Genomic DNA, 18,017 nt, shown 5'->3' on the forward strand with positions numbered 1-18,017 from the left:
CTCCGCACTGTTTTCCATAGTGGCTGCACCAATGTTCATTCCCACCAACAGTGGAGGAGGGTTCCCTTTTATCTGCACCCTCTCCAGCATTTATTGTTTGTAGACTTTTTAATGCTGGCCACTCTGACTGGTGTGAGATGGTACCTCATTGTAGTTTTGAACTGCATTTCTCTAATAATTAGTGATGCTTAGCATCTTTTCATGTGCCTATTGACCATCTGTCTGTCTTCTCTGGAGAAATATCTATTTAGGTCTTTTGACCTTTTTTTCATTGGGTTGTTTGTTTTTTGTTTATTGAGTTGTACAAGCTGTTTGAAGATTTTGGAGATTAAGCCCTTGTCAGTTGCATTGTTTGCAAATATCTTCTCCCAGTCCCTATGTTGTCCTTTCTTTTTGTTTACAGTTTCCTTTATATGCAAACACTTGTCAGTTTGATTAGGCCCAGTTTGTTTCTTTTTGCTTTTATTTCTATTGCCTTGTGAGACCGGGTGGTCAAGTTATTTGGAGAATGCTAATCCGTCCAAATCCCAGGAACTGGAATTTGTTTATATCAAATCTTTATGTGAATCAAGATTAGCTTACAACAAATATGACAGTTTGTTTTCTTTTGCTTGGGATTGGTTTAGAAATGTGCATGTGAAATAATTCTGGCCAAAATGACATGAGGGTAAGTTTTCTAGAGATGTACAGGAAAGGTTCATATTGATCTTGGAAAGAGTGTACAAAAGGAAAGGAAGAGTGAGAATGTTAATCGCTCAGTCGTGTCTGACTTTTGTTACCCCATGGACTGTAGCCCACCAGGCTCCTCTGTCCATGGGATTTCCCAGGCAAGAATATTGGAGTGGGTTGCCATTCCCTTCTCCAGGGGATCTTCCTGACCCAGGGACTGAACCCAGGTCTGCACTGCAGGCAGACTCTTCACCATCTGAGCCACCAGGGAAACACCCCATTAATTCTGTCTTTGAATATGTGAGGATAAGGTGCCTAGAATAGTAATAATCAATCATGAGAAAAAAATCAGAGGACAGAAAGCAACATGCTAATGAGACTGGACACTTGTCATTGAGCCATTCTGAGACATTGAATTAACCAATCTTACAGTGGCTCAGATGGTAAAAAATCTGCCAGCAGTGCATAAGACCCAGGTTCAATCCCTGGGTCAAGAAGACTCCATGCAAAAGGGAATGGTAACCCACTCCAGTGTTCTTGCCTGGAGAATGTCATGGACAGAAGAGCCTGGCAGGCTACCATCTATGGTGTCACAAAGAGTTGGACACAACTGAACGACTAACACTTCCACTTTCACAGCAGTTCTGTTTTTAGATAAATAAATTATATCTGAAATGATAAGTGCTATGAAAGAAAATAAAGCAAAGCAAATGGTAAAAAGATTGATGGAGGAAAAAAAAATAAAAAGATTGATGGAGGAAAATGCTAGTTTATATGAAATGGCTAGGGAAGGTCTGTCGGATAAAGTGATTTTTTTTCCATTTATTTTTATTAGTTGGAGGCCAATTACTTTACAATATTGTAGTGATTTTTGCCATACATTGACATGAATCAGCCATGGATTTACATGTATTCCCCATCCCGATCCCCCCTCCCACCTCCCTCCCCACCCCATCCCTCTGGGTCTTCCCAGTGCACCAGCCCCAAGCACTTGTCTCATGCACCTAACCTGGGCTGGTGATCTGTTTCACCCTTGATAATATATGTGTTTCGATGCTGTTCTCTCTAAAACATCCCACCCTCGCCTTCTCCCACAGAGTCCAAAAGTCTGTTCTGTACATCTGTGTCTCTTTTTCTGTTTTGCATATAAGGTTATCATTACCATCTTTCTAAATTCCATATATATGCATTAGTATACTGTATTGGTCTTTATCTTTCTGGCTTACTTCACTCTGTATAATGGGCAAAAATATGGAACGCTTCACAAATTTGCGTGTCATCCTTGCGCAGGGGCCATGCTAATCTTCTCTGTATCATTCCAATTTTAGTATATGTGCTGCCAAAGCGAGCACGGATAAGGTGATTTTTGAGACTCAAAGGAAGTGAGAGTGAAGGCCATGTAAGATATCTGGGGGATGTGCAAAGGCCCTGAGGTAGAGGTGTGCCTAGTAACCTGCAGGTACACTGAGGAGGGCAGTGTGACTGGAACACAGTCTGTGAGGAGAAAAGTGGTATAAGATGAGATTAGAGAGAAAATAATGGGGACTATTCATCAAGGGCCTTTTGAATCATGTTAAGGACTGTGTGTTTTTTTTTTTTTCTCTGACGATAAGGGTAATCATTATAGAATTCTGAACAGGGGTGTGACACAATTGGAATTTAACTTTAGAAGAATCACACTGGCTGCAATATGGACAACAAAGTAAAGGGGAAAAGATAAAGTAGAGACCATTTATGAGACTAACAATATCCAGGGAGAGATGATGGTGGTTTGGACCAGGATGGTAGTGGTGATAAGAAAAGGCAAACTTTGGGAGATGTTTCCAAGGCAGAGCCACCAAGATTGGATTGGGATGTGAAAGAAAAAGAAATCAAGGGTATCTCCTAGGTTTGGGGCATAAGCAAATGGTTAGGATGGATTTGTTATTTACTAAGATGAAAAAGACTGAAGAAGCAGCAACTAGGGGAACACACGTTTGTATTAAATTTGAGATGTCTATTAGCATCCAAATGGAGAAGTTCAGAAGAAAGTTGAAATATATAAATTTACAATTTAGAGACACAGTCAAGCTGGAGATGTAAATTGGGAAGTCATCAGTATATGTATGTATACATGTATGTATACTCTGTCATGACTACATATATAGTCATGCTAATGGATGAGCTTGTTTAAGGAATGAGTATATACAGAGATGAAAATCCAAAGACTGAGCAATGGGGGCCTTCAACTTCAGAAGTCAAAAAGGTGAGGAGGAAACAGCAGAGAAGACTGAAGGAGCAACCCATGAAATAGGAGAACTAAAAGAGGAGTGTCCCGGAAGTCAAGTGAAGTTTCTAGAAAATAGAATTATGATCTCTGTCAAATGCTGCTGAGAGATCAGGTAAGCTAAGGATTTAGAAGTTGACCACTAGATGTTGCAACATGGTGATCAGTTCTGACTTTGGCAGAAAAACTTTTCATTGGACTAATGAGGGTGAAAGTCTGATGGGGTGTGGTTCAGAAAAGGATGGGAGAAGAGAAAGTAGGGACAGCAACTATAAGCTACTTTTAGAATGATTCTTGCTATAAAGGGGATCAGAGAAATATGGTAGTAACTGGAAGGGAATATGGGATCAAAGACTTTTAATGGTTGGTAGATACTAGCGTAGGTTTGTACAGTGATGCTAATAATTCCCAAATGAGGAAATATTAATGGTGCAGGAAAAAGGAGGGGACAACTGCTGAGTTAACTGAGTTAAATCAGGATGATTGATAATATATCCCTGAAAACTTGTAGCATATTGGGAGACAGGCTCAACAATTCAATCCCTAATGCTATTCCCCCTCACCAGGCTTCTTTTTACGCTTATGCTCAGTTGCTCAGTTTTGTCCTATTCTTTGTGACCCTGTGGACTATAGCTCATCAGGCTCCACTATCCATGGAATTTTCCAGGCAAGAACACTGAAGTGGGTTGCCATTTCTAGTGTAAGTTAAAAGGGAGAAGGTGACAGAAGCAATGTCCCCCTTTCATCTTGGTCCTCTCAGGCCTCTTCTTGGAAGTCAGAGAGGTTGACCCTATCCCCTGTAGTCCCTCTGCTGCAGGCAGGGAGGCTGACCTGCTTGGCCCATCAGCTCTCTGCAAGTAGCCTTGGAAGCCCAGACAATTTGGGTAACCAGGATCTAAATAAGGTTTTAGATGCATTTACATAAAGAGAGTTTTTTAAAATATTTATTTATTTGGCCTCACTGGGTCATAGTTGGGGCACTCGGGATCTTCAATCTTCATTGTGGTTTGATAGCTCTTAGCTGTGGCATGTGGGATCTAGTTTCCTAACCAGGGAGCAAACTCAGGCCCTGCCCGGGGAGCTCAGAATCTTAGCCAATGGACCACCAGAGAAGTCCCAGTATAAAGAGTTTTGATTCTGGGTCTGAAACCAAGATAGTTTATGGTCTAGTTTGAATTCATCATTTCCTCTGAGTAATCATTAATTTTTCTACCAAATTTTGCTGAGCTCCCAACCTTTAACACAGCTTTATGAAAACACTGCCATAACTTAGTTACTAGGCAACTCCTAAAAACCATTTGTATTGTGGTTCATGAAGCCGAGGATCTCAGAACCAAAGGGACATCTAGAGGTTCCAGGTCCCAACCTTCATATCGCTTTATAAAGTAAAATCTGTACGTGTGTGTGTGTGTGTGTATAATGAAACAAATAGGTCTCTTCTAGGTTCTAAGTTACTGAATTAAATACAATCCCACAAGATATCTTGAATTTATACTTACTGGAACAGGTGGCCATCTGAGAGATACAGGTTCTTACTTTTGTTTCCTTCTTCATTCCTCTGCTCTCAGTTCAGTTCAGTTGCTTAGTCCTGTCTGACTCTTTGCGACCCCATGAACTGTGGCGGGCCAGGCCTCCCTGTCCATCACCAACTCCCGGAATCCACCCAAACCCATGTCCACTGAGTCGGTGATACCATCCAACTATCTCATCCTCTGTCATCCCCTTTTCCTCCTGCCCTCAATCTTTCCCAGCATCAGGGTCTTTTCAAATGAGTCAGCTCTTCCCATCAGGTGGCCAAAGTACTGGAGTTTCAGCTTCAGCATCAGTCCTTCCAATGAACACCCAGGACTGATCTCCTTTAGGATGGACTGTTTGGATCTCCTTGCAGTCCAGGGGACTCTCAAGAGTTTTCTCCAGCACCACAGTTCAAAAGCATCAATTCTTTGGTGCTCAGCTTTCTTTATAGTCCAACTCTCACATCCATACATGACTACTAGAAAAACCATAGCCTTGACTAGATGGACCTTTGTTGACAAAGTAATATCTCTGCTTTTTATGTTGGTCATAACTTTCCTTCCAAGGAGCAAGCGTCTTTTAATGTCATGGCTGCAATCACCATCTGTAGTGATTTTGGAGCCCCCCAAAATAGTCAGCCACTGTTTCCAATGTTTCCCCATTTATTTGCCATGAAGTGATGGAATCAGATGCCATGATCTTAGTTTTCTGAATGTTGAGCTTTAAGCCAACTTTTTCACTCTCCTCTTTCACTTTCATCAAGAGGCTCTTTAGTTCTTCTTCACTTTCTGCAGTAAGGGTGGTGTCATCTGCATATCTGAGGTTATTGATATTTCTCCTGGCAATCTTGATTCCAGCTTGTGCTTCTTCAAGCCCAGTGTGTCTCATGATGTTCCTCTACTCTAGGTACACCTAATCTTCTTTGGTCTCAATATTTTATGGTCCAACAAAAGAGATACTTCCTTTCTCATTATAATGTATAAATTATACCCAAAATGGGGGAACCCCATGTAAAGTCACTTTAAAGTCACGAAAGAGCAGGCATAAATTCAGGGAAGGCTATTATATCCAATAATATTCCTCTGTAGAAACACCCCAAGATCTTGGTATGTTTAAGAGAAAAAAAAAAAAAAAAGAAAGGCTTAACTTGAAAACAACTGAAATATCTAAAGAGTTATAAAAAGTGATCAAATGTTTATTTAGTAATAAGAATACTGAAGATACACGCTACATTTTCTTGAATTGTATTCCATTTTAAGGAACCATAGCTACTCAGTCAATACTAAATTACCCAGATATCCAAAATTGTTTTTTGAATAATTGTTGTTGTTTAATGGCTGGATAGTATTACCCTCAAAATTCTAATTCTGAATATTTTACATAATGAAGATGATAAGAATGGAGAATTTACTAAACTCCACATAATATTTACAGAGAAAGTAAATTCAGTATGCCTCTGAAACCATTCTTACCTCTTTCATACTGTCTGTATAATGGAGAATGAATTTTCAAGGCTTCTTGTTATTAGAATAGAAGGCCAAGGAGATAACATATGAAAAAGAAGAGTAAATATTGTTTGATCTCAGGAAGAAACTTACAGCCTCTTCCAAGCTGAAAAAAAATCTGTGAACTAAGGATGATTGTGATTTATTCAAAGCACTAACTTATTCTCAGCACCCAAGACAATCAACATGGGAGAAAATGAGAACTAAGAATATTATCAATTTATTAATAAGTTTATTACCAAATAAACTTAAGACTAAAGATATTTGGATCTGTCTAACTGAAATATTCATTTTAAAAGAGGGTATTTGCAGAACATGGTGTTACTTAGAAGAGGAAAGACCTTTTATTCTCAGCATGGTAAAATTCTTTCAAAACACATTTTGAATTAGGCAGTACTTTCTGTTTTGCTTAGTAGAATTGTTCCATGTGAGAAGATCAAGGAAGGTTTATCTTAAATACATAAATTTTAAAGAACCCATGTTTCAACTATTGAAAAGTCCCACCCTAAGGAAAGTTTCTGCCCAGCTTTTAAAACATAGGCAGTTAGACTCCATATCAAAGGATAAAGAAATGTGGGGTGTTTGAATAAGTTGACAATATCTGTAATCTAAATGTGAGATGTGGGTATTTTGCTTTGCTGCTGCTTCTTGCAATTTGGGCAAGAAATTTGAAATAGAAGAAAGAAAATTACTGGGAGAAGATTTATAAAGGGGGACCAATTTTCATCCGCTCTTTTAACTAATTTTTCTAACTAATATTTCCCCTCCTGTGCTTGCAACTAATTTACCTTTAAGCATTGGTTGGTCTTTTAAAAACTGGTTACAAACTTGTGACAAAATTGTAACTCTTAGAAAATATTAATACATTCAAACAGTCAGTTCTATCACCAGCCCAGGTGGGATGCATGAGACAAGTGCTCAGGCCTGGTGCACTGGGAAGACCCAGAGGAATTGGGTGGAGAGGGAGAGGGAGGTGGGAGGGGGGATCGGGATGGGGAATGCGTGTAACTCTATGGCTGATTCATATCAATGTATGACAAAACCCACTGAAATGTTGTGAAGTAATTAGCCTCCAACTAACAATAAAAAAAAAAAAAAAACAGTCAGTTCTACATTCTGGCGATAACAAACGTTGCAGTGAATGCTGGAATCTTAAAAAGATTTTTCTTTCTGGAGCAATGCATTTAGCCGGATTTCCGGTGACTAAATGGGTCATCTCCAACAAGAAATGATTGATTGCTCGGGGCATGAGATTTTACTTTATTCCATCAAAGTGACGTTCAGGTGCAGAAAGCTCCACACATGTGATAAACACAGAAGTGAGAAAGGAATGAAATGTGAGACACCATCGATTTCCCCATGTGGTACTTCAGCCCCCTGGAAAAACTGACCTCCGGCGTCGCGGAAAACCGAGGAAGGAAGCCCAGGCAGAGAGAGCAACGATGGGGATCTTTGAGGGTTCGGCCGAGGCCTGCCCCCTGCCGCCGAGGAAGGACGTCCCCAGCGCTGGTGACCCGAAGAGCTCCACGGAACAGCCGGCCTTGGGGCTTGGAAACGTCGGGGAGCTGGATTCCTTTGGCTCTTCTCCTGGGATTGGACCCACGGGCGGTCCTGTTTTCCTGTGCAGGCGGAGAGAAGCAGCTCCCCCTAGACCTCGTGGGACCTATGCCTCTCTCCTCCCGCGGATGTCTCATGCCACCCTCACACCTTGTTAGTGATGGGCTTGCGTCGCGGTGGCCCGGGAACTACGCGCTCCTGGAAAGCAAGGCGCGTGACCACAAAGTGGCGGATTCCTGGAGCTGCGGGCAGAGGGCGGGCGGAGCAGGGCGGCTGGTCTTGCTGGCCCCGTCCGCTCCCTGCATGAACTTCACCAGATGCTCGCGACCCGCATCCTCCTCCGCGCCCGGGCCCCACCTTCTCCCCGGCCTCCAGCGCCGCTAACCTGCAGAATGCAGGGCAAGGCAAGCCGGGCCTTGGGGCCCCACGGCGGTGCAGCTCAAGGAAAGCTGAAGAAGGTTGGGGGCTGGGGCGAGGGAGAGTACGTGGGTACCAAAATCCGAGCGATGTCGGTGCAGCCATGACTATACTGGGCTGTCGTGGGACTCCCAAGGCAGGAAGCCTTTTATAATAATTCCTTTAAATGCTTTTTACTGACAAAGACATAAATGATAATAAAAGAGAAGGAGGAGCTCACATTTGTCAGCCAAAGTTAGAGTAAGCAGCCTTTTGGCCTGAGCATCCTAGGTTAAATCTTGCATTACTGTCCATGACAGGTAATGCGCACTTACCGTGCGGCAGCTCTACTGATGCTTGACACGCATCATGCTAAGCCCACCCAGGCCCTTCAAATGTGATCTTTCCCCACGTTTTCAGGAATATTGCAAGGTTCCACTGTCACATAGATGGTTTTCAAAATGTCTGGAGAGCTTCGTGACCCTTACAAAGGCACGATCTCGCACAGAAAAAGGTTGTACAATTCCTGTCTGGAGTCAGGTCTAGGTTTTGATACTTGGGGGGGAAATGGACCAAAGTCAAAGGCTTGGTGCTTCTGTGGAAAGACCAGGAAGACTCCAAAGGCCATTTCTATCATGATATTGTTCACTTTAAAAAAAAAGTTTGAATGTGTAAAATTATTTCCATTTAGTCAAAGAATTACAACTACAGCTGAATAAACCCGTAGTCAATATATGTATTCGTATCCTAAGGAAAAATACACAAAATCGGTGAAACAGTGATTATGAAAGGTAGTGAGTGGTTTCCTGCCCCCGTAGTGGGTAGCCAGCATCGGTCTGTGTATTGGAAAACACAAGAAAGCATGCTTAACAAGAAGGAAGACTTTACTTTTGGAAATGTTTGTAGGTGAAAATGTTGAAATTGTCAGATGAAGTCTAGCATTATCCTCAAGGAAGACATGGGGCAGGAGGATACAGATGCAATAATATTTCCCGTATAAGTTTAACTCTTCCTCTAGTAATCCTGCCTCCCACCCCCAGCCCCAAATTCACTACACTACAGTGGCAGCTGACAGCGTTTGGGGATGTCAGGCAGAGGTAATCGAACTTCAGAGCTCTTTGCTTAAATAAAAGTTGATCAGTAGATTCCCGGGTGTCCGAGGATGCGCACGTTGGCAAAAAGCTGGGAGGAGAGGGAGACTCGCACACTGCCCGGCTTTCCGCTGCTGCTCCTGTCGTTACTGTCGCCCCGCCAGCTCCAACGCGGCAGCCGCGCTCCCATCTCCAGAGCTCTTGCAGTTGTTTCAGGGTTTAAGATACAGGAGGAATTTCAAGTCCCTGAGCACTGAGAGTTTCTCTGGCTCCAGCTAAACCTGGGAGACGAAACAACCCTGCCGCAATTTGACCCTGCCCGAACCGAAGTGAAAGCACCTCTTGCAACCACCGCCCCAGCCACACACACACCCGGTTCCGGTTGGGGGAAGATGCAGGAGCCCAAACAGCGCAGGAGCTGTCCTATAGGCTGCGCCCCACGCAATTCCCCAAGCTGGAGCAGGTGAAGTCTCTGAAGAATTTGGAGATTGTTGCGGCCCCGCTGCTCTTCTGGCCCGCAGCCGGCGGATGGGGGCGTATCGCTCCCTGGAGTTCCGCAGGCCTGAGCCGCAGCTGGGCAGACGCTGGGAAGACAGGTGTGTGCTGCCCAACCCCGGAGCACCGGGACGCGTCTGGGAACGAGATAGGAACGCCCGGGGGCTAGTCCGTCGGGAGGAATCATCTGGCATTCAAACAGCTCCGAGGTCTGTTGCTGCAGATCGGTCCGCGCCGCGGGAGCCAGAGGAGAGCCAGGCCAGACCCGGCAGACGCGCACGCCACCCAGCGCCGGCTGGCGCAGCTCTCAGCCCGGAGTTCCTTCCCTCTATTAGGCAGAACACTGAGGGCGTCTGTTGTTGTTCTCTAGTGTTGGCCTCCGCGGGAACCGCAATGCGGTCCTTACCTCCCTTTTCTCAGCTCCTGGAGCGGTACCCGACGCACAGAAGTTCAGTAAAATAATGGTTCATTCATTTAACAAGTATTTGTTGAGCGCCAGCTATGTGTCATTGTGCCAAGTAAGGATACAGAAGTGAACAACACCGACAAGGCACCTGGCCTCAGCAAGCTTATTTCCAGTTGGTTGAATTAATGAAAAAAGGATCAAGTATCAAGAGCAGCCGCAGTAAAGATTCTGCCTCTGGACAACCTTTCCATTGATCAACTCAAAAAGGACAGGAAAGGAAAACAGGACAACGGAGATAAAACTAGAACCATCCCCTCCCTCTTAGGGATGATTGAAGAGATATTTTTAAATGTATTCTGTGGGCAAATTAACCTACTTTCTTGTATTTATTGCTAAGGTCTGTATCTTTGCCTCCTCCAGAACTTGTATATTGAAACCTAGTGTCCAGTGTGATGGGTGGGGCCTTAAGAAAGTGGTAGGTCATGAGGGTGGAGCTCCCCTGAATGGGATTGCTGGGGCTGCTGCTAAATCTCTTCAATCGTGTCCGACTCTGTGCGACCCTTAGACGGCAGCGCACCAGGCTCCTCTGTCCCTGGGATTCTCCAGGCAGGAGTAATGGAGTGGGTTGCCATTGCCTTCTCCTATGAATGGGATTGGTGCTCTTATAACGGAGACTACAGAGACCACCGTCCCCTTCTGCCATGTGAAGACACAGAGAAAAACTGCCTATGACCCAAGAAAAGGATTCTCAACAGACATAGTTCTGTCTGTAGTCTTGATCTTGGACTTCTCAGATTCTAGAACTGCAAGAAATAAATGTTGCTGTTTTTAGGCCACCCAGTTTATGGTATTTTGTTACAGCAGCCCAAATGGACTAAGATGTTCAGTATATTTTCCATACTGAAAACAGAACTCTGTCTTTAAATTTTAAACAAAATCTATCATTTTAGTCTCAAGGAAGAAAACTCAAAGAAGACAAAGAACAAATAAGGTGAATAAAAGGGGAGATGAGTATTCAAGGAGTCCAATGATTAGAAACAAACAAAAAGAATGGTGGGGGTTAATTTACACCAAGTCTCATTTTCCTTTCTCACAAAGAAATATTTTGAATTTAGGTCACGTGAACTAGGGGCTTCCCTGGTGGCTGAGACAGTAAAAAATCTGCCTGCAATGCAGGAAACCAGGGTTCAGTCCCTGGGTCTGGAAGATCCCCTGGAGAAGGGAATGGCTACCCACTCCAGTATTTTTGCCTGGAGAATTCCATGGACAGAGGAGCATGGTGGGCTACAGTCCATGGAGTCACTAAGAATTGGACACGACTGAGCAACTAACACACACATGTGAACTATCCACTGTGTTTTTTTTTTAAACATAGATCAAGATCTGCCAAGTAAAGGAATTAGAATCGTAAAATAAATACATCCTGATAACCTTGCCCCGAAGGGCAAGTCATTATTTGATAACACTCAGGACTCTTCTCCCTCTTAAGCTACTTTAGCTTTGAAAAGACCTGCTGGCCTGTGTCCTGTGTCTAAGTCTTATTTATAAAGGGGACTGAGTGACAACAGAGAGGTCAATGCCACCTAAAGACAAGTTTAATGTTATTCCCAATTCCCCTAGAAACAAGAGGGACAGCTCACCACACAGCCACAGAACAGACACCAGATTTTGATCATGAAGCAAAGGCAGGAGTGTGCAATATGTTTAGGCCAGACTTTTTACTAGGGTTCCTGTGGGAAAGGTAAGGCCGGGCAGGGTGAACAATTTAGGAATGGCTAGTTTGAAGAGTGTCCTTGAGTTTTAGGCTATAGTTGAAATGGCAGAAAGCATTTCAGAATGCAGCTGAACACAGGCTTATCTGTGTTGGTGCAGAAAGAATTCAGCAAGAGGCAGTGACAGGGAAGGAAAAAGTTTAGTAGTGTAGGGAAGCATGTGAGATTTACAAGCAGGCAGGCGAGGGAGTGCTGCCCAAGAGCTGAGTGGGCTACAGTTTTATAGTCAAAGGAAAAGTGAGGAGGTGGAGAAGACCAGCTTGCTCATTCTTAAGTAGACGTCAAGCTCCATCGTCAGTTCCCCCTCCATATCAGGCAGGGAAGTTTTCTTGTCCCTACATGGTCAAAATGGGATTGTCATGGCACAATGAAAATGAGCAAAAAAGTGGTGACATATACTAAAATATGGTAAATCATCTCAGGTTTCAATATAATGTCACCTTTCCTTATATTTTTGTTTTTAGTTTATGCAGAGGAGCATGTCCCAGGAATCATTAACTTACTGCCCTTGCTGGGCAGGATATGGGTCTCATTCCACCATCGTGTTATTGCTTTGGGCCATGACTTATGGTTCCCTGGCATGGTTTTGTTAAGCAAACGTGCTTTCTTGAGTGATCCTTAACTTACAGGGGTCTATCATACATTTTTTCTTTTTTAAAAATAATATTTACTTATTTACCTATTTGGCTGTGCTGGGTCTTAGTTCCAGCACATATTATACATCTTCAGTTGAAGCACATATTATAGATCTTCAGTTGTAGCACATATTATAGATCTTCAGTTGCAGCACATATTGTAGATCTTCAGTTGCAGCTAGTTGCAGCATGCAAACTCTTAGTGATGGCATGTAAGATCTACTTCCCTGAACAGGGATCAAACCTAGGCTCTCGGCTTTGGGAGTTCAGACTCTTAGCCACTGGACCACCAGGGAAGTCCCATCCTCATACTTTTTTCTTTACTTATGTTTCCCTAGTGGGATTACTTATTGAATTGCTGTACTTTGTCCCTTTATTCTGTCCCTATGATGGGGTGGTCCCTATTGCCTGGTACCTAACCCTGTGGTGATTAAGGCAGAGGAATATGGGCCAGATAGCAAAGGTATGATGGCTCTGGATTCATTAGTTTACATATCAAGGGCATGCATCTTGTTGGATCCTTTGCACTCCCTAAGAATTAGCTAGACCTGATGGAGCAGTCTCTCCCCAGCCACAAAGATTATTTAAGATGTCAGAATGTCATACAGAAAAATTTTAAATATGATTAATGCAACTGGGGTAAGAAGAAGGGGCAGAAGTTTCCAGTGGTCTTTTGAACAGTTTGCCCCTGTGATCTGGGCAGCATAATTTCTTCTCTTTGGTGCCAGAAAATTACTTTGGAAACTGATTGGTTTGGGTGAAGGAGAGATGGAATCAAATGATAAATGCCAAAAAATAGGTTCAGAGAAGTAGAATCCAATGAAAGGATGAAGTTATTAGCCAGACTTATAGTGGGCTGTTGAGCTAGGATTACACCATAATCAAGTCAGTCAGTATAGCAGAGGTTAAATGGACTTCCTTGAGCTTAGAATTTGAGACTGTAAAGCCTTTCATTTGTTCAACAAATCATGTTTTCCAAAGATCACCTCCATATGTTGTCCAACATTGGAAAGCAGGCCCAGCCAGTATTGTTATTCTGACTTTACTCACTGGGTTTTGTTCATGGTAAAGACTGCTTTATTGATGGCAGTTAGTACAAGTCAATAAATACTGATCCCCAAAGAACTCAGTTGTGTATCAGATTTACTGGTCCACAGAGAGCTGAATGGAATTGAACCAACTGATTGCTGGGAAGATAACTGAAGTCAATCCTGCTTATTGGGAAATGAAGCCACAGCCAGCTGATATATGGCATATGCTGTCCCACCAACTGTAAGAATCACGGTGGCTCTATACAGGAGGGCATCAGCTATCCTACCCTTCAGATGCACTGGAATTCCATCATCCTCCTGAAACAGCTTTTGTTTTACTGGAAACTTATTTTCAAACTGCCTGTGTAAAGCAGTACTTATGGTCCTCTTAGTAATCTGATGGAGAGACAGAAGATCCCATATCATCTTGGCTCAGCTACTGCTCACCAACCGTGACAACTGACCACCAGGAACCATTATTCTGACTTTAAAGCTGAGCCTCAGACAAGTAATTTGTCCAAGGCCACATAGTTAGTTAAAAGAAGAGCCCTTGTTAGCATCTGGGTCTATTGCTCTGTTCAGTGCTCTGCCCATTATTCATGAATAGTATAGTTCTGTTTCAACAAGGACATTTAAAAAATTAATCATAAGTATTTATTGAGGAATCATTAGTAAAGTGTTCAGTACTGTGTGAGGGCCTGTGGGAGTGTGATATTTGCTGGTCCTCTGCAAGGAGATCCAACCAGTCCATCCTGAAGGAGATTAAGTCCTGGGTGTTCATTGGAAGGACTGATGCTGAAGCTGAAACTCCAAAACTTTGGTCACTTCATGCGAAGAGTTGACTCACTGGAAAAGACCCTGATGCTGGGAGGGATTGGGGGCAGGAGGAGAAGGGGATGACAGAGGATGAGATGGCTGGATGGCATCACCGACTGAATGGACATGAGTTTGAGGAAACTCCGGGAGTTGGGGATGGACAGGGAGGCCTGGCGTGCTGCGATTCATGGGGTCGCAAAGAGTCGGACATGACTGAGAGACTCAACTGAACTGAAATATGTTCAGTGTTGACAAGTACTTGGTTTGTCCCTTCTTGGCACTATTGATATAATACAGAAGTCATATCCACTCCAGACACGCAGACTGTTATATTCTGGCTCCACCATACTACATTTGTAGACCTGAGCTGGTTGTTTAACTTTTCAGCCTATTTGCTTACCCATAAAAAGAGCCTAATAATACCACTTAATAGACATGTTAACAAGATTAGGTAAAATATATACATGCAATTATTATTAACTATAGTTTCAGGTAGCTGAATTTGATTTCACAAGATAGAAGATCAAGAATTGATTACCCAGCAGTTGAATGGGATTTTTTTTTTTAATGTGAATACTTCACAAATTTTCATGTTATCCTTGCACAGGGGCCATGCTAATCTCTGTATCATTAGAATTATAGTATATGTGCTGCCAAAGTGAGCACTAAATAAGGATTTCTGTATTCAAAAACGTGCATTTAGAAGACCGCTCATATTAAAAATGTTTCTAATCATTATTAAATGTACAATGTGTAATGAGAGATAGCATCAGAGTACGAACTCACCAAATTCAAGTATTTTACAATATTGTGTTAATTTCTACTGAAAAACAACAACACATGTATATATATGTGTGTGTGGGTCACTCAGTTGTGTCTGACTTTTTGCGACCCCATGGACTGTAGCCCACCAGGCTCCTTTGTCCATGGCATTCTCCAGACAAGAATACTGGAGTGCATAGCTATTCTCTTCTCCAGGGGATCCATGAGGTCGCAAAAAGTCAGACATGACTTAGCGACTGAATAACAACAAAGTTCAGTTCCAACCATTTTTCTAGGTTACAAATTTAAAGAGATCATGCTATTTCCCCCCTTCTCAGCATTTTAAAGTCTTTGAAAAGTTTTGAGGGTGTTTCCTCAAAGAATATAAAAAGTATAATTTATGCTTCCTGATTTCAACTCACAAATAGTTTTTATTCAATTTTCTGAAAAGAACAAATACAATCGGTGTGGTTTAATGTGATGGAAGTGTCTAGCTGAGAATTTCAACAACAGAACTTATTTTGGAGAGCCTCCCAGAGTAAACAACACTTCAGAGAGTCAGTACCAGATTGGCCATTCCCTCTCGCCCTGGGACACCCTGTGCTTACAGAATGCGTTTACCATATTTTGTCCTAATCCTTCTCTCTTCTTGTCAGTTAGGATGATCTTGTCTGTGGGTATTAGAAATGGCAACTGAAAGTTGTTTAAACAATAAAGGGACATTATTTCCACATAAATAGGAAGTCTGGAGGGTTTTTTGAGGGTGGGTTAATTCCATAATGAACCAGTTTTTTCCCCTGTCTTTTACTTTTCTCACTCTCAGCCTGACTGCCTTGTCCTCATAATCATAACACACCTGTCTCACCACATATATCACAGCAGTTTCTCAGACTTGGCACTATTGGCACTTTGGGATGGATAATTCAGTGTTGTTGCACATACAACATTGCAGGATATTTAACAACATCCCTGGCCTCTACCTAATAGATGCCCTTAGCACCCACCTCATAGTTGTGACAAGCAAAAACGTCTGCAGATATTGCCAAATATTCCATGGAAGTCAAAATCACCCCAAAAGTTCCATCTTACGAATAGCGGGAAGTATGTGCATGTATTGTTTGGAATTCTTCAGTAAGGAGGATTTATCTCTTTTTACCCATTTATTTATTCAAACATATATTTGTATCAATATGGATTCAGGTATATTTATTTTATTCTTTGGGCTATAATAGTACACTGTTTTGTTGTTGCTATTGCTCAAGCCTTTCCACCTTAGGCTACTGGGGTCTTTTTCTTTTTTTTCATTTATTTTTATTAGTTGGAGGCTAATTACTTTACAATATTGTGGTGGTTTTTCTCATACATTGACATGAATCAGCCATGGATTTACATGTATTCCCTGTCCCGATCCCCCCTCCCACCTCCCTCTCTACCCAATCCCTCTGGGTCTTCCCAGTGCACCAGGCCCGAGCACTTGTCTCATGCATCCAACCTGGGCTGGTGATCTGTTTCACCATAGATAATATACATGTTTCGATGCTGTTCTCTCGAAACATCCCACCCTCACCTTCTCCCACAGAGTCCAAAAGTCTGTTCTGTACATGTGTCTCTTTTTCTGTTTTGCATATAAGGTTATCGTTACCATCTTTCTAAATTCCATATATATGCGTTAGTATACTGTAATGGTCTTTATCTTTCTGGCTTACTTCACTTTGTTACTGGGGTCTTTTTCAAGTTGACTCTTGTGTCCTTTTGATACATTTCCTTCCTTCTTTCTCGTTTTTGCTCACTTCCTTCCTTACTGGTAGTATGAATTAGGATCATCTTGCATTTCCCCTGCCCAACCTTAGAATTGGCTATTTCTCCAGGGATCCTGGGTTCCTCTTATTGGAAAATAGTATTTGGAAGCCAAGATCTGGTGTGTGTGAGTGTGCTGCCTGCAATTGGGGTGTCACTGCTCCTAGCGTCTCTCAGCAGGTAGAACTAGGAAATATATATATATATATATATATATATATATATATATATATATATATATGTATACGAATCCCTGTGTACAAACATATCTATGATTATTTTATGTCTGTTTGTGTATATAATGAGCTAAACAGAGTTAATTGTCTGATTTCTAACTCTAATTCATTACCATAGAGTTCAGTCTATCCTTTCTCCATTGATTATCTGTAACTTCTTTATCTGATAGTAAGAAATCTGGCTCCCATTAGCTACTGTCCATTTACTTATTTGTTCAACCTCAGCATACATGCAAAGCATATTCAGAACTGTTAGCCTATATTCTTATGAAAACCAATGTATAAACTAGAGTACAATGTTTCTACAGTTCTTTTTGTTTTTAACTTTACAGTCTCCACTGGAGTACATTTTTCAGTCAGAATGTTAATACAGAAAGAGAGCCCACAAAAAGTTTTGCCCAAGAACCCATATCTTAGCAGTGGCCTTGTTCTATCTCACTAATCCCATTATAACTTTGTGTGCATATTCTTCGACAGTTTTTCCTTGTTCAAACTTAAATACATACACAGTCATATAACATTATGTATATGTACATTAGTTCTACAGAAGATTTTGGCCTGGAAGTAAAGTTTGAGAAATACAATGTTTTAAGAACCCACCCGAACCCCATCCCCACCATAAGTAAATTCTAAAACAGTCAAGGTTAAGGATCATCCTCTTAGCCAGTCATGGTAATTCTAATCAGGACTGACCCTAGCTGTATAGTGTGGAATTCCTGAAAAATATTTTGTGTGTGTGACCTCTATCTATATGAATTAACTAGAATAGAAATGGTAAATGAAATAGAGTGGAAGCGAAGTTCAAAGTTCACAATGTAAAGAAAAGCTGAAGAGCACAAAAATTAGTTACAGTGAGCAGAGACTATGAAGTAGACATAGAATGGGGGGAACTACAACAGGCTAGCTGGAAACAAGAAAACACACAGAAAGAAGTATGCCTCCATGAAAAGATGCTCAAGTTTGCTAATTATTAGAGAAAAGCAAATCAAAACTACAATGAAGTACCACCTCACACCAGTCAGAATGACCATTACTAAAATGTCTACAAATAAAATATGCTGGAGAGGG

General features: G+C 42.0%; 1 protein-coding gene and 2 non-coding genes across 3 annotated transcripts; all 3 read right to left on the reverse strand.

Annotated features, from left to right (window-relative positions):
• Window positions 1-1,914: 1,914 nt before the first annotated feature.
• Window positions 1,915-2,021, reverse strand: LOC133048342 (U6 spliceosomal RNA). The gene has a single exon (XR_009691004.1). It is a non-coding gene; the product is annotated as a U6 spliceosomal RNA (small nuclear RNA).
• An 11,491-nt stretch (window positions 2,022-13,512) lies between these two features.
• On the reverse strand, window positions 13,513-13,764 carry LOC133048325 (cytochrome c oxidase subunit 7A2, mitochondrial-like). The gene has a single exon (XM_061132044.1). It carries the CDS (start codon window positions 13,762-13,764, stop codon window positions 13,513-13,515), a length of 252 nt encoding a protein of 83 aa, XP_060988027.1.
• A 952-nt stretch (window positions 13,765-14,716) lies between these two features.
• On the reverse strand, window positions 14,717-14,820 carry LOC133048361 (U6 spliceosomal RNA). The gene has a single exon (XR_009691021.1). It is a non-coding gene; the product is annotated as a U6 spliceosomal RNA (small nuclear RNA).
• Window positions 14,821-18,017: the final 3,197 nt, after the last annotated feature.

This window comes from Dama dama, chromosome 28 (genome assembly GCF_033118175.1).
Source record: "Dama dama isolate Ldn47 chromosome 28, ASM3311817v1, whole genome shotgun sequence".
Lineage (NCBI taxonomy): Eukaryota > Metazoa > Chordata > Mammalia > Artiodactyla > Cervidae > Dama > Dama dama.

Coding starts and splice junctions, on each gene's coding strand:
- LOC133048325 (XM_061132044.1), bottom strand. CDS start 13,764: ATGATATGGGATCTTCTGTCTCTCCATCAGATTACTAAGAGGACCATA.